The following is a 17,279-nucleotide window of genomic DNA, read 5'->3' as shown; positions in this document are numbered from 1 at the left end:
TGTGTGTGTGTGTCGGTCTCCCTGTGTGTGAGTGTGTGTGTCGGTCTCCCTGTGTGTGTGTGTGTGTGTGTCGGTCTCCCTGTGTGTGTGTGTGTGTGTGTCGGTCTCCCTGTGTGTGTGTGTGTGTGTGTGTGTGTGTGTGTGTCGGTCTCCCTGTGTGTGTCGGTCTCCCTGTGTGTGTCGGTCTCCCTGTGTGTGTGTGTGTGTGCGTCGGTCTCCCTGTGTGTGTGTGTGTGTGTCGGTCTCCCTGTGTGTGTGTGTGTGTCGGTCTCCCTGTGTGTGTGTGTGTGTGTCGGTCTCCCTGTGTGTGTCGGTCTCCCTGTGTATGTGTGTGTCGGTCTCCGTGTGCATGTGTGTGTCGGTCTCCGTGTGCGTGTGTGTGTCGTTTTCCCTTTGTGTGTGTGTCTCTGTCTGCTTGTGTCTCTGTCTGTCTCTGTGTCTGTCTGTCTCTGGGTGTGGGTCTCTGTCTCCCTGTGTGTGCGTGTCGGTCTGTCTGTGCGTGTCTGTGTCTGCTGGTTTCTCTGTGTGTCTGTCTGTCTCTCTCTCTCTGTCTGGGTCTGTTTCTGTTGGTCTGTCTGTCTGTGTCTATATTTGTGTGTCTCTGTCTGCTTGTGTCTGTCGGTCTCTCTGTCTGTCTGTCTGTTTGTTTGTCTGTCTGTGTCTCTGTCTGTGTGTCTGAGTCTCTGAAACACACACACAGACACTGACAGAGACACACAGAGACAGACCCAGACAGACAGACAACAGAGACAGACAGACAGTCTGTGTGTGTCGGTCTCTGTCTCTCTGGGTCTGTCTGTTTTGTCTCTGGGTCTCTGGGTCTGTCTGTTTTGTCTCTGGGTCTGTCTGTCTCTTGGTCTGTCTCTGTATGTCTCTGTCTTTCTTTGTCTCCCTGTGTGTTAGTGTCGGTCTGTCTGTCTGTGTGTGTTTCTGTCTCTGTCTGTGTCTCTGTCTCTCAGTCTGTGTGCGTGTTGGTCTCTGTCTCTGTCTGGGTCTGTTGTCTGTCTGTCTGTCTGTCTGTCTGTGTCTCTGTGTCTCTCTCTGTCTGTCTGGGTCTGTCTCTGTGTGTGTCTGTCAGTGTCTGTGTGTGTGTTTCTGTCTGGGTTTGTCTGAGTCTCTGTCTGTGTGTGTCTCTGTCTGTCTGTGTGTGTGTCTGTCTGTCTGTGTGTGTCTCTGTCTGTGTGTGTCTCTGTCTTTCTCTGTTTGTCTGTGTGTGTGCATGTGTGTGTGTCTCTCTGTCTGTGTTTCTCTGTCTGTGTGTGTCTCTGTTTGTGTGTCTGTCTCTGTCTGTCTGTGTGTCTCTGTGTGTCTCTGTCTGTTTGGGTCTGTCTCTGTCTGGGTTTGTCTGTCTCTGTCCGGGTCTGTCTGTGTCTATGTTTCTGTGTGTGTGTGTGTGTGTGTGTGTGTGTGTGTGTCTCTCTGTCAGTCTGTTTGGGTCTATCTCTCTGTCTCTGTTTCCGTCTGGGTTTGTCTGTCCGGGTCTGTCTGTGTGTGTGTGTGTCCCTGTTTGTGTATCTCTGTCTGTCTGTGTCTGTATGTTTCTCTCTCTGTGTGTGTGTGTCTTTTTGGGTCTGTCTGGGTTTGTCTGTCTCTCTCTGGGTCTGTCTGTGTGTGTCTCTTTCTGTGTGTCTCTTTCTGTTTGTCTGTCTCTGTCTCTGTCTTTATCCCTCACTCTCCCCTCTATCTCTCCTACTCTTCTCCAGCCCTCTCTCTCTCTCTCTCTCTCGCAGTCCACATCTGTCTCTGTATGTGTCTGCTCCTCTCTCATTAGTGGGCTGTACCCCAGGCTGAGAGGTCAGTGTTATTAGCTTGTTAACTGAACCACCTGTTGTCTGCTGAATGCAGACCAGCTGTCTGCCCAATGCCGCCATCTCACACACCCTGCTTGATGTGGCGGTAAGAAGGCAGGGGCTCCTGGCACTGTGGCTTTGGTCAGGTCTCTTAGATCAGTGGAGTTTTGGCATGTTACTTCTCTGGCTCTGAAGCAACTCAGTCACTGTTGGAGTCTTGGCTGGTTGGCCCTGTTACGGAGTTTGTGGTTTGAGGGCAATGTGTCTGATATGTTTTGTTGTGAGTGAGGCAAGGTTCTTGGACATATAGCCAAACAGGAGAGGCCCTTGCCAACTTTTTATTGTGATTTAGATGTATCCACTTACTCTGACACCTAAAGTTACATTCATGTTGGCTGTGTGCTTTCATACATTAGTCTAATAGTGTATTTTGTATGCATAATCAGTGCATCAGAAATCAGGTCGTTGAAGTGTTCACCATCCCTCTGTGTCTGTTAGCCTTGTTGGTGCTGCAATTGTTCTCAATTCAGACGAAGTCATGAATCACCAAGTCAAACAGCAGTCCGACAACTTATCAGTCGCATCCGGAGGAGAGGTAACAAGCCCCTGTCAAGAAGTGATCAGTCACTACCAAGCAGGGAAGAGGAAAATAAAAATACATATGTGACTCACAGCCAGCTTTAAACCTGTTCAAATGAAACTGTTAACCAATTTAGAAAGCGTCTATATTTTCTTGACGTGAGGTGGGAAAGAGCGAGAGGGTGAGATGGAATAAAAGAAAGAGAGAAAGGGAGGTAGTTGCGAGTGTCTGGGGATCTAATTATGCCACGGTCTCTTTATGTGAAGGTTTGGTGATGAATGCCAATCATTAATCCCTCTGCCCAGATCAAGATGCGTTCCCGGGGCAGAGAGCGGAGAGCAGTTCCTCAGTCTGTGTGTGGTACTTAGTAGTGATTATGTTTCCTGCCACCCTGCCATGCAGCATCCCCACGGGGCACGAGCCAAACTGCAGCACCTAAAACATCCAACACCCACCCTCCCACTCACCCAGCATACCAACTCTCCTCATCCCCAGCAAAAGTCTGATTCCTCCCAAAGCTGAGTTGCTTGGTAAACGTCTGCGGTTAACGTAGGTCACAGTTATCAGGTCACGGTTAACGTAGGTCACAGGTGCTCAGTTATCCTTCTCTCTGCCAATGATTTGTTATTCAACAGAAGGATGATGCTTTTCATCATTTTGTGGCTTTTTCAGACCTCAATACTTAGTTTTTCAGGGCACTCTTTCCAGGCTCTTATTCAGATCTCAATACTCAATACTCTTTCCAGGCTCTTATTCAGATCTCAATACTCAATACTCTTTCCAGGCTCTTATTCAGATCTCAATACTCAATACTCTTTCCAGGTTCTTATTCAGATCTCAATATTCAATACTCTTTCCAGGCTCTTATTCAGATCTCAATACTCTTTCCAGGCTCTTATTCAGATCTCAATACTCAATACTCTTTCCAGGCTCTTATTCAGATCTCAATACTCAATACTCTTTCCAGGCTCTTATTCAGATCTCAATACTCAATACTCTTTCCAGGCTCTTATTCAGATCTCAATACTCAACACTCTTACCAGGCTCTTATTCAGATCTCAATATTCAATACTCTTTCCAGGCTCTTATTCAGATCTCAATACTCTTTCCAGGCTCTTATTCAGATCTCAATACTCAATACTCTTTCCAGGCTCTTATTCAGATCTCAATACTCAACACTCTTTCCAGGCTCTTATTCAGATCTCAATACTCTTTCCAGGCTCTTATTCAGATCTCAATACTCTTTCCAGGCTCTTATTCAGATCTCAATACTCAATACTCTTTCCAGGCTCTTATTCAGATCTCAATACTCAATACTCTTTCCAGGCTCTTATTCAGATCTCAATACTCTTTCCAGGCTCTTATTCAGATCTCAATACTCAATACTCTTTCCAGGCTCTTATTCAGATCTCAATACTCAATACTCTTTCCAGGCTCTTATTCAGATCTCAATACTCTTTCCAGGCTCTTATTCAGATCTCAATACTCAATACTCTTTCCAGGCTCTTATTCAGATCTCAATACTCAATACTCTTTCCAGGCTCTTATTCAGATCTCAATACTCAATACTCTTTCCAGGCTCTTATTCAGATCTCAATACTCAACACTCTTACCAGGCTCTTATTCAGATCTCAATATTCAATACTCTTTCCAGGCTCTTATTCAGATCTCAATACTCTTTCCAGGCTCTTATTCAGATCTCAATACTCAATACTCTTTCCAGGCTCTTATTCAGATCTCAATACTCAACACTCTTACCAGGCTCTTATTCAGATCTCAATACTCAATACTCTTTCCAGGCTCTTATTCAGATCTCAATACTCAACACTCTTACCAGGCTCTTATTCAGATCTCAATACTCAATACTCTTTCCAGGCTCTTATTCAGATCTCAATACTCAATACTCTTTCCAGGCTCTTATTCAGGATAATGTTTTTTTTGTGTTGTATTACATTATACAGCATTCCTGTTTTATTGACTATGTGCTTTCCCTCTGTGTATGTGGCAGGTTCTTCCTCTAGAGAACCAGATGAAGGAACCGAAGCGGTTCCCCACGGCTCTGAACATCGGGATGGGTATCACCATCGTCCTCTACGTTGTCTTGGCAACGCTGGGCTACCTCCACTTTGGTGACGACATCAAAGGAAGCATAACCCTTAACCTTCCTCACAATGCTTGGTAAGCCCCGTCACATAAACAGGAACATGGTTGAACATGGTAGTACACGGTGTCTGTTAGTGGACATGGTGTAGGTGGCTGGGTGGCTGGCCTTTTTTAAAGGAACAAATGGACCTGCTCTGTCTCCCAGTACAAGGTTTCTCTGATGCTGTAGAGTACAGAGAGGTTAGGGCGGCCGTCTCAGTACTATGGTGACTGTTTTGTGGGTGTGTACTGTGTGTTTGTGGTCAATGTTCGACTGTGTTGTGTGTGTGTGTGTGTGTGTGTGTGGTTACATCATGTTTAATTATGATTTGCGTGTGTGTCAGTATTATACGCTGTCTCCTCTAGACTTAAACAGTATCCACATTGTCCTACCTTCATACCAACCAACATTTGGTAATGCTAAACTCAACGGGTGCTTTTTTCAAACCCCATTGAGCCTCTGTAATCCGAGGTAACAATTACATGTAAAATTCCAGAGCGAATGCTAGCTAAATGCTAACAAGCGCAATGCGATAATATTATGCAGTCTCTGACAAACTATTTGCAGAACAAACATCCCAGCTCATAAACTTATACAAGTATCTTAAAAATGCTACTCACAGTTTTCTGTGTGCATAAAACCTATATTTTACCAAGAAAAGCTTGTTCCTAGAAGAAACTAAATTAACTAATTAAGCATCCAAATGTACAATTGAAGTACATTTAGCACATTTTAGACAGTTAACTTGATAGGTAGCCTAGCGGTTAAGAGCATTGGGCCAGTAATTGAAAGGTTGCTGGTTTGAATCCTCAAGCCGACTAGGTGAACAATTTGTCGATGAGCAAGGCACTTAACCCTAATTGCTCCTGTAAGTCGCTCTGGAAAAGAGTGTCCGCTAAATGACTAAAATGTAAAATAAGATATCTTGTTGACAAACATTTTAAAGTTGTGAATTCCATACTGTAACTAGGTCATCCGGCGCATGCTGCACCACAGTGAGTGACTCACAAGGTGCTGGTCTCTCATTGTGTGCTTGTAAACACATACCACATGACTGGGGACTACTGGTAAGGTTCATAATGTAAAATATTGTGATGGGTGAAATGAAGAACTCAATCTGCTTCATCTCCTTATGTATTGTACAAGTTGACTGCAGGTATTTACTTAAAAAGGAGCTACAAACATTCACATTTATTAAAAAACTTCAAAGAAATCGTTTCAACGGTATTGACTGTATTGATAAACCATCTCCTGGCTATTTTCAAGTTCCCCGGTATACCGTCCAAGCCTAGTATCGATGTAGTGTGTGTGTGTGTCTCTGTGATATGTCCCTTTGTCTTCTTTGTTTGAGTTTATGTGAAATGTTGGGTGTCAGTTCCCATGTTGTATTACTGTAGAGGTCAGCTCAGTGTAACATGACTAGACGAGGTATGCCATGGTGAGTTCCCATGTTGTATTACTGTAGAGGGCAGCTCAGTGTAACATGACTAGACGAGGTATGCCATGGTCAGTTACCATGTTGTATTACTGTAGAGGGCAGCTCAGTGTAACATGACTAGACGAGGTATGCCATGGTGAGTTCCCATGTTGTATTACTGTAGAGGTCAGCTCAGTGTAACATGACTAGATGAGGTATGCCATGGTGAGTTACCATGTTGTATTACTGTAGAGGGCAGCTCAGTGTAACATGACTAGACGAGGTATGCCATGGTGAGTTACCATGTTGTATTACTGTAGAGGTCAGCTCAGTGTAACATGACTAGATGAGGTATGCCATGGTGAGTTACCATGTTGTATTACTGTAGAGGTCAGCTCAGTGTAACATGACTAGACGAGGTATGCCATGGTCAGTTACCATGTTGTATTACTGTCGAGGGCAGCTCAGTGTAACATGACTAGACGAGGTATGCCATGGTCAGTTACCATGTTGTATTACTGTAGAGGTCAGCTCAGTGTAACATGACTAGACGAGGTATGCCATGGTCAGTTACCATGTTGTATTACTGTAGAGGTCAGCTCAGTGTAACATGACTAGATGAGGTATGCCATGGTCAGTTACCATGTTGTATTACTGTAGAGGTCAGCTCAGTGTAACATGACTAGACGAGGTATGCCATGGTCAGTTACCATGTTGTATTACTGTAGAGGGCAGCTCAGTGTAACATGACTAGATGAGGTATGCCATGGTGAGTTACCATGTTGTATTACTGTAGAGGTCAGCTCAGTGTAACATGACTAGATGAGGTATGCCATGGTGAGTTACCATGTTGTATTACTGTAGAGGTCTGCGGGGGACTGATTTATTCATCCCGCTCACACCCGCACCTGCAGCCGCACCCCGCCCACTTCTGGTGGCTTTCTGTCTAACACCCACCCAGTACCGAAATAACTGGTCCCGAACCCAACCATAGTCCCGCAATGTTATTTTAGGTAAATGTGACACATCGCACTTGCCAGCCATGGTCCCAGCAATTTTGCGCCCTATAGGCAATATCAAGATGCACAAAAATAAACTAAGAAATAGGTTAAATTACCAGAGATTCTCATGTGGCCCATTATATTAGGCGATCGGTATTACTGGGCTATATCAGCCAATAGGATAGACCTTAGTTTTAAGAGAATTGAGTTGAGGAGTAGGAGTTGGAGAGACTTTTCAGCTACATTTATAGCCTACTACCTTTTTAGGAGTGGGACAATTTTCAGACTGAGACAAATATTGGTGATCAATATTTATTTCTAGGCAATGTAGTAAACTATAGCCTAATCATATTTAGGAAGTACATTTCCTTGGAAAGATTGCTACCTTGTGTTTCTCTGCCCATGCATAGGCTATAGCAGTGGTTCCCAAACTAGGGGTCGCCTCATATGAAAATGGGGTCGAGGGAGAATTTACAATCATGAAAAAAATATACAAAAAAAGTAGATATTAGACAATATTATATCTCAAAATCATTGAAATGTGGTTAACCTTAAAATCAAAATTACAATTATTAAAATCTAAAAGATAAAATTCTACCAGCCCTTAGATCATGGGAAAGTGGCGCACTTAAATAATTCCCACGGTGAATGGCTGGGCCCGCTACGCTAATGAACTTCACACTATTGCAAAGACTTTACTTTGATATTCACGGCCGCAATTGATATTGTGAAAACAATGCGTGGGGAGGCAGAGGCACAGAAAGTCACATCAATACCTTTGTCAAATGACACTGTTTATCAAATAGTATTTATTTCTAGCAATCAAGAGGAAACTCTGATTGAACGACAAAAAAAATCCCCTGTTTATGCTCTCCAACTGGATGCAACTTCAACTGTCAGGGCTGAGATGCCCATGCATTGACTTTTGTTATATATACATGTCGGGGGGGTGTGTGTGTGTGTGTTATTCACGTGCACATATTGTTCTGTCTCACGATTCCTGAGCATGAAACGGCACAAGGCATGTTCAGTGGCTAGGATGACGAGAAATGGATTCCATGGGATTGAATGGTGGGCTTTTTGCACAGATGTGGCTCCATCTATGGAGGGCAGGCCTCTGCACTCTTAAGTGTCCCACATGAGTGATGACTGCCTACCTCCAATGCTTGGAAGAGCACTTTGGGAACTACTTCCCAATCTGTTTGACTGTGATGCTGATTTAGTTGACATGCCGGTAATTGAAATTTAACTGCGAATTGAAGTGTCATGTGACCGAATGCATTCACGGGTCACAACGGAGGAGTTTTGGTTTCTGGCTCAAAGGGAATAAATACCCTGCTGTCTCCCTCTGAGCATAAATGCCATGTTTAAAACAGCCGGGAACTTGGAAGTCGGAAATCTCCGACTTGAGAGCATTCAAGAAAACTGGGAAGTTGTGGGAAAAAATTAGCTTCGACTGGGAAAAATCAATTTAAACAGTCATCCAACTCGGAAATCCAACTTGGGAACTCTGGTCTTTTTCTAGAGCTCCGACTTTCCGACCTGAAGATATCTGACGTCATGATTTCACCTCTTATTTTTTTCCCAGTTGTCTTGAAAGCAGCATACAAATCATGGTACCCTTCACCAGTTCATATCATCTGTGTGAAGCTATGAATTAGTGCTCTCATCTGCATTAAAGCCAAATATTGGGTATAAGCATTACACATGGTTGGGGTCGCGAGACTTTTCAGATATCAAACTGTGGTCATGGGACAAAATAGTTTGGGAACCCCTGGGCTATATCCTACTCCATTTAATTGAGACCACACACGCACCAGATCTTGCCCGTATGGCTACTGAACTTAAAATCAGATTTTATTGGTCACATACACATACAGTGCCTTGCGAAAGTATTCGGCCCCCTTGAACTTTGCGACCTTTTGCCACATTTCAGGCTTCAAACATAAAGATATAAAACTGTATTTTTTTGTGAAGAATCAACAACAAGTGGGACACAATCATGAAGTGGAACGACATTTATTGGATATTTCAAACTTTTTTAACAAATCAAAAACTGAAAAATTGGGGGTGCAAAATTATTCAGCCCCTTTACTTTCAGTGCAGCAAACTCTCTCCAGAAGTTCAGTGAGGATCTCTGAATGATCCAATGTTGACCTAAATGACTAATGATGATAAATACAATCCACCTGTGTGTAATCAAGTCTCCGTATAAATGCACCTGCACTGTGATAGTCTCAGAGGTCCGTTAAAAGCGCAGAGAGCATCATGAAGAACAAGGAACACACCAGGCAGGTCCGAGATACTGTTGTGAAGAAGTTTAAAGCCGGATTTGGATACAAAAAGATTTCTCAAGCTTTAAACATCCCAAGGAGCACTGTGCAAGCGATAATATTGAAATGGAAGGAGTATCAGACCACTGCAAATCTACCAAGACCTGACCGTCCCTCTAAACTTTCAGCTCATACAAGGAGAAGACTGATCAGAGCTGCAGCCAAGAGGCCCATGATCACTCTGGATGAACTGCAGAGATCTACAGCTGAGGTGGGAGACTCTGTCCATAGGACAACAATCAGTCGTATATTGCACAAATCTGGCCTTTATGGAAGAGTGGCAAGAAGAAAGCCATTTCTTAAAGATATCCATAAAAAGTGTTGTTTAAAGTTTGCCACAAGCCACCTGGGAGACACACCAAACATGTGGAAGAAGGTGCTCTGGTCAGATGAAACCAAAATGGAACTTTTTGGCAACAATGCAAAACGTTATGTTTGGCGTAAAAGCAACACAGCTGAACACACTATCCCCACTGTCAAACATGGTGGTGGCAGCATCATGGTTTGGGCCTGCTTTTCTTCAGCAGGGACAGGGAAGATGGTTAAAATTGATGGGAAGATGGATGGAGCCAAATACAGGACCATTCTGGAAGAAAACCTGATGGAGTCTGCAAAAGACCTGAGACTGGGACGGAGATTTGTCTTCCAACAAGACAATGATCCAAAACATAAAGCAAAATCTACAATGGAATGGTTCAAAAATAAACATATCCAGGTGTTAGAATGGCCAAGTCAAAGTCCAGACCTGAATCCAATCGAGAATCCGTGGAAAGAACTGAAAACTGCTGTTCACAAATGCTCTCCATCCAACCTCACTGAGCTCGAGCTGTTTTGCAAGGAGTAATGGGAAAAAATTTCAGTCTCTCGATGTGCAAAACTGATAGAGACATACCCCAAGCGACTTACAGCTGTAATCGCAGCAAAAGGTGGTGCTACAAAGTATTAACTTAAGGGGGCTGAATAATTTTGCACGCCCAATTTTTCAGTTTTTGATTTGTTAAAAAAGTTTGAAATATCCAATAAATGTCGTTCCACTTCATGATTGTGTCCCACTTGTTGTTGATTCTTCACAAAAAATACAGTTTTATATCTTTATGTTTGAAGCCTGAAATGTGGCAAAAGGTTGCACAGTTCAAGGGGGCCGAATATTTTCGCAAGGCACTGTATTTAGCAGATGTTATTGTGAGTGTAGCGGAATGCTTGTGTTCTCAGTTCCGACAGTGCAGTAATATCCAACAATTCTCAACAATACACACATCTAGAAGTTAAATAATGGGATCAAGAAATATATCAATATTAGCGTGAGCAGTGTCTGAGTCTAAATACATTTACAGTTGTTCCTCCTTTTAAAAGCTGCGAGCTTACGCCGCGGGACTTAGAGGTAATTTGGGGTTAGGTACGGCACCCTGCGTCACCACTTCATTGCTCCAGACCAACGCAAGGGGGAGTTAGAGATTTATGCTTTTGGGTCCTACTGTGTCTCTGACAATGAATGGACTTCATAAACCTAAATATAAATAATTGATAATTGTGCACAACTTCAGTATTACTTACTAAAACTGTTGTTACACTAAGGTTTTTATTATTTTATTTTGTTAAGATATTTTGCTCTTGCTGTAGTACTGTAGGCCACTTCCGACCAGTCACGTTGTACAGTGGGGCAACAGTCTAAGTGACTGCTACAGATGCTGGTTCAATACCCATGCCGGCCTTGACTGGGAGACCCATAAGATGACTAGGTTTTTCTCCCTTTAAAAACAGAAATAAGTAATTGTAAATTTCAAACAGGCTTTATTTACAAATTAGTAACAATGTCTCACCCTATGTTCAAGAATGGCCTTTTTCTCGCTCATTTTACGTTATTTGAAAAACGAAGTCATCTCAAATATTTAAGGGGTATTGCACTAATAATGGCGCTGACTAGGGGAAACGTTCCCGCTGTTTTGTTCATAGTGCCAGTCTGCACGTTTGAACTAAAACAATGTAACTAATAATGGCATCTTTATGCTTTCATTAATAAAATAATGATAAACATATATTTTGAAAGACATTTTTTATGTAGTTATGGATCCATAACAAATTACTATGGGAATAAATATCATTGAATTACAGAAATATCCTCCAATCCTCTATATGTAATTATTGCCAGAGTCACGTAATTTTTTTTCGATATATTGTAAGCCTACCGTAGACGACATGAGTCTCACTAGTGTTGAGTAATGTGCTGTTAAAAGTGGTGTAGGTCTTATTTATTTAAAGAGCATATTGAAGTTAGAAGCAATAGTCTACAACTATTTTAGCACCGTTTCGCGCTGCTCTGAGACACGCATGGGGACTGGTCTTCATAAATCAATAAGATTTTTATTTTCACTGAATCTCTGTTTGGGTGATGGTCAGACTACAATGGTAAAATTAGGGTGTAGAAATGTTATGCTCTTAGTGTAACCTTTATTTAACTAGGCAAGTCAGTTAAGAACAAATTCTTATTTACAAGGACAGCCTACTCCTTCCTCCCTGTCGGTAATTGAACCCCGGTCTCACACAGGACACGGGGATTCTATAGCTAAATAGCCCAGTACTGTACTCCCGACCGTCACGCTGCACAGCGCCATATTTTCCACTCCATCCTAACGGAGACCCAGAGAGTTTTCCGTTTTCCTTGGAATAGAAACACCATATATTAATCAAATTAATCCCAACTCTTAAAGTAATTGGAATGGTAGATACAAATTATTTGTAACATTCTGGTTACAATAAAGAATATAAACAAGATGCTTTGTTTTTATTTATAGTACAGCTGATGGACAACTGATGGCATTTTGAAAACAGGTTTTCAAACACTTGTAGCCCGATTAGCAGGACAATAGACTCTTTATAACCCGGCTACTGTAGGTGTGAACATCCCCCTACCTGCAATGTATTCTATGCTTAAGTACTCTGAAATGTTACATTTCTAACTCAAAACAGCAGTACAGTATTTCTTCATATTTGTTTTCATTAATAAAATAATGATAAAAATACTTTTTTAAAATGCTGATGTTTATTTAGTTATGGACCCATAATGAATTACTATGGGAATAAATATCAGTGAATTACAGAAATATTGGGACAAAGTTGTCTAATGAAGGCAAACAAATTGTTTCTTACTGGAAAATACTCTTTCAAACACACGGTCACGTTGTATAGCGCCATTATGGCTAATAGCAGGGCTATATTTTGACCTTTCAAAATATTAATTTGGTCTTTATTCAGATTAAAATCGCTCACTATTTTTTTTGCAAACAAAATAATCTCTAAATTATCGTATATGTGTATATAACATTTCTCCATTCTTCGAGACAAGCATGGAGAAACTAAAATGTTCAATTATATTCTTAAGATATGTGTTGAATGAATATAAGTAATGTCTGCTAAGTAACCAAGCTATGTTTCTCACAGAAATAAATAATTCTAATAAACAATCTGTTTTTTATTTACAAATTAGTGAGAATGTCTTACCCCATGTTCAATAATTGCCTTTTTCTCGCTCACTTTAGTTTTAATGAAAATAAAATCTCCAAATTATCATTACTTATTAAACAAATATATTGTTTTATTATTATTAATTAATTAATTTAGAGTTATATAAAAGCCACTTAGGATCTGTGAGAATATCTGAGAATATCTAACTGAAAATGCCCCTTAGATATTAATATAGAGTCCTCCAATCCTCTAAATGTATTTATTGGCGGAGAGTCACATCATTGAAAAAAATATATTTTTAGACATACTGTAGGCCTACCATGGGCGAAATTAGTATTGGTTACACTACAATTAGGTTGTAGAAATGTTATTCCCCTTAGATATTAATTTAGAATTCTCCAATCCTCTTATGCTGTAGCCTACTCCCGACCGTCACGTTGTACAGCGCAATATTTTCCATTCCATCCTAATGGAAACTCTGAGGGTTTCATTTTTAATTTTTCTCTGAATAGAAACACCATAATATTAATCTAATTAATTAAGCCACATTTATTAAAATCAGTCCCATGCACTATGTTATTACAAAAAAGGTTTTAAATGATCTAGTAATGCCAATATGGGAGACTATCAATTGCTTCTCAAAGTTGCCCTCTGGTGGTCAAACTAGCACTAATTTGCATTAAAACGTTAAAAAAATCGTTGACAATTAAATAACGTGCCATAGAATGCTGCAGCAGCCCGCAAGGTGCTGCAACTTTTAAAGGAGGAACCACTGTACAGTACAAGTCAAAAGTTTGGAAACACCTACTCATTCCAGGGTTTTTCTTTATTTTTACAATTTTCTACATTGTAGAATAATAGTGAAGACAAACAACGAAATGACACATGGAATCATGTAGTAACCAAAAAAGTGTTAAACAAATCAAAATACATTGCTCAAAAAACTAAAGGGAACACTAAAAACAACACAATGTAACTCCAAATCAATCACACTTCTGTGAAATCAAACTGTCCACTTAGGAAGCAACACTGATTGACAATAAATAAATAAATAAATAGATAATAAATAAATAGACAACAGGTGGTAGTTATAGGCAATTAGCAAGACACCCCCAATAATGGAGTGGTTCTGCAGGTGGTGACCACAGACCACTTCTCAGTACTTATGCTTCCTGGCTGATGTTTTGGTCACTTTTGAATGCTGGTGGTGCTTTCACTCTAGTGGTAGCATGAGACGGAGTCAACCCACACAAGTGGCTCAGGTAGTGCAGCTCATCCAGGATGGCACATCAATGCGAGCTGTGGCAAGAAGGTTTGCTGTGTCTGTCAGCGCAGTGTCCAGAGCATGGAGGCGCTACCAGGAGACAGGCCAGTACATCAGGAGACGTGGAGGAGGCCAACAACCCAGCAGCAGACCGCTACCTCCGCCTTTGTGCAAGGAGGAGCAGGAGGAGCACTGCCAGAGCCCTGCAAAATGACCTCCAGCAGGCCACAAATGTGCATGTGTCTGCTCAAACGGTCAGAAACAGACTCCATGAGGGTGGTATGAGGGCCCGACGTCCACAGGTGGGGGTTGTGCTTACAGCCCAACACCGTGCAGGACATTTGGCATTTGGCAGAGAACACCAAGATTGGCAAATTCGCCACTGGCGCCCTGTGCTCTTCACAGATGAAAGCAGGTTCACACTGAGCACATATGACAGACGTGAGTCTGTAGACGCCGTGGAGAACGTTCTGCTGCCTGCAACATCCTCCAGCATGACCGGTTTGGCGGTGGGTCAGTCATGGTGTGGGGTGGCATTTCTTTGGGTGGCCCCACAGCCCTCCATGTGCTCGCCAGAGGTAGCCTGACTGCCATTAGGTACCGAGATGAGATCATCAGACCCCTTGTGAGACCATATGCTGGTGCGGTTGGCCCTGGTTTCCTCCTAATGCAAGACAATGCTAGACCTCATGTGGCTGGAGTGTGTCAGCAGTTCCTGCAAGAGGAAGGCATTGATGCTATGGACTGGCCTGCCCGTTCCCCTGACCTGAATCCAATTGAGCACATCTGGGACATCATGTCTCGCTCCATCCACCAACGCCATGTTGCACCACAGACTGTCCAGGAGTTGCCGGATGCTTTATTCCAGGTCTGGGAGGAGATCCCTCAGGAGACCATCCGCCACCTCATCAGGAGCATGCCAGGCGTTGTAGGGAGGTCATACAGGCACGTGGAGGCCACACACACTACTGAGCCTCATTTTGACTTGTTTTAAGGACATTACATAAAGTTGGATCAGCCTGTAGTGTGGTTTTCCACTTTAATTTTGAGTGTGACTCCAAATCCAGACCTCAATGGGTTGACAAATTTGATTTCCATTGGTAATTTTTGTGTGATTTTGTTGTCAGCACATTCAACTATGTAAAGAAAATAGTATTTAATAAGAATATTTCATTCATTCAGATCTAGGATGTGTTATTTTAGTGTTCCCTTTATTTTTTTGTGCATATATTTATATTTGTGATTCTTTGAAGTAGCCACCCTTTGCCTTGATGACAGCTTTGTACACTCTTGGCATTCTCTCAACAAGCTTCATGGGGTAGTCACCTGGAATACAGTTCAATTAACAGGTGTGCCTTGTTATAAGTTAATTTTGGAATTTATTTCCTTAATGTGTTTGAGCTAATCAGTTGTGTTGTAACAAGGTAGGGGTGGTATACAGAAGATAGCCCTATTTGGCAAAAGACCAAGTGCATAGTATGGCAAGAACAACCCAAATAAGCAAAGAGAAACAACAGTCCATCATTACTTTAAGACAGGAAGGTCAGTCAATCTGGAACATTTCGAGAACTTTGAAGTTTCAAGTGCAGTCGCAAAAACCATCAGGCAATATGATTACACCAGCTCTTATGAGGACCACCACAGGAAAGGAAGACCCAGATTTACCTCTGCTGCAGAGGATAAGTTATTTAGTGTTACCAGCCTCAGAAATTGCTGGCCAAATAAATGCTTCACAGAGTTCAAGTAAAAGACACATCTCCACATCAACTGTTCAGAGGAGACTACGTGAATCGGTCCTTCATGGCCGAATTGCTGCAAAGAAACCACTACTAAAGGACATCAATAATCTTGGCTTGGGCCAAGATACACTAGCAATGGACGTTAAGACCAGTGGACATTTGTCCTTTGTACTGATGAGCCCAAATGATAGATTTTTGGTTCCAACTGGCATGTCTTTGTGAGACGCAGAGTAGACGAATGGATGATCTCCACATGTTCTCACTGTGAAGCATGGAGGAGGAGGTGTGATGCTGTGGGGGGGATTTGCTGGTGACACTCAGTGATTATGCTGCGATACGCCGTCCCATCTGATTTGCGCTTTGTGGGACTATCATTTGTTTTTCAACAGGACAATGACCCAACACTCCTCCAGGCTGTGTAAGGGCTATTTGACCAAGAAGGAGAGTGATGGACTGCTGCATCAGATCACCTGGCCTCCACATTCACCAACCTCAACCCAATTGAGATGGTTTGGGATGAGTTGGACACAGAGTGAAGGAAAATCAGCCAACAAGTGCTCAGCATATGTGGGAACTCCTTCAAGACTGTTGGAAAAGCATTCCAGGTGAAGCTGGTTGAGAGAATGCCAAGTGTGCAAAACTGTCAAGGTGAAGCGTGGCTACATTGAAGAATCCAAAAGGCATTTTGATATGTTTAACATGATTCCATATCTGTTATTTAATAGTTTTGATGAAAATAGTGACAATAAAGGAAAAACCCTTGAATGAGTAGGTGTTAAAAATGTTGACGGGTGCCATATGTGATGGGTTGTATAGACATTATGGACAGTGTGAGGATATAATATTTACTTTATCTGTAGAATAAGTAGTAGTGATGCACCGATATGACATGTTTGGCACATACCGATATCCAATATTTTCCTTGCCAAAAAAAAGAAACGGTAGGATAACCAATATTTAAAATGTTTGCGGCTTTTTAAGTTTCCAGGCCGTCATTGAAAATAAGAATTTGTTCTTAACTGACTTGCCTGGTTAAATAAAGGTAAAAAAATAAATAAATAAAATGAATAAAAAATAAAAAAAAATAATAAAAAAAACCCAGGCTGTTTCACATCTTGCCGTGATTGGGAGTCCCATAGGGCAGCGCACAATTGCCCCAGCGGTTTTGTTATTGATGTCCTTTGACATCACTTTTGCACATTGGCGTTAAACTGGACATCGGGCTGATATTGATGTTGCCATTTTTTAGCTAATATGGTCAGATTCCGCTATGTTCACCGATATATTGTGCATCCCAAATACGTAGGATAGAATAGTGTGTGTGTATATATACAGCAATAGTTGAATAGGATGACATTGACTAGAAATTAGTAACTTAAAGCAGCTGGAATGATGAGAGCGGACACTTGCACTTTCTCTTGAGCTACATGCACCGTTTTGCACTGCTTTGAGACAAGCATGGGGACTGGTCTTGGTAAATCAATCAGGTTTTTATTTTCGCTGAATCTCTGTTTGGGTATTGGTTAGACAACATTTAGGGTGTGGAAATG

General features: G+C 41.9%; 1 protein-coding gene across 4 annotated transcripts in view; it reads left to right on the top strand.

The window, feature by feature from the left end:
• The window catches only part of slc36a4 (solute carrier family 36 member 4), a 249,142-nt gene that overhangs the window by 47,556 nt on the left and 184,307 nt on the right, over positions 1-17,279 (top strand). For all 4 annotated transcript variants that reach the window (XM_036965570.2, XM_036965569.2, XM_036965574.2 and 1 more), the window contains exon 10: positions 4,379-4,548. In XM_036965570.2, coding sequence (XP_036821465.2) covers positions 4,379-4,548 — 170 coding nt within the window. The remainder of the gene's footprint in view (positions 1-4,378; positions 4,549-17,279) is intronic.

Source organism: Oncorhynchus mykiss, chromosome 27 (assembly GCF_057628025.1).
Source record: "Oncorhynchus mykiss isolate SJ-2025 chromosome 27, ASM5762802v1, whole genome shotgun sequence".
NCBI lineage: Eukaryota > Metazoa > Chordata > Actinopteri > Salmoniformes > Salmonidae > Oncorhynchus > Oncorhynchus mykiss.
Note: the sequence above shows the minus strand (reverse complement) of the source record. Positions and strands in the feature narration are given on the sequence as shown.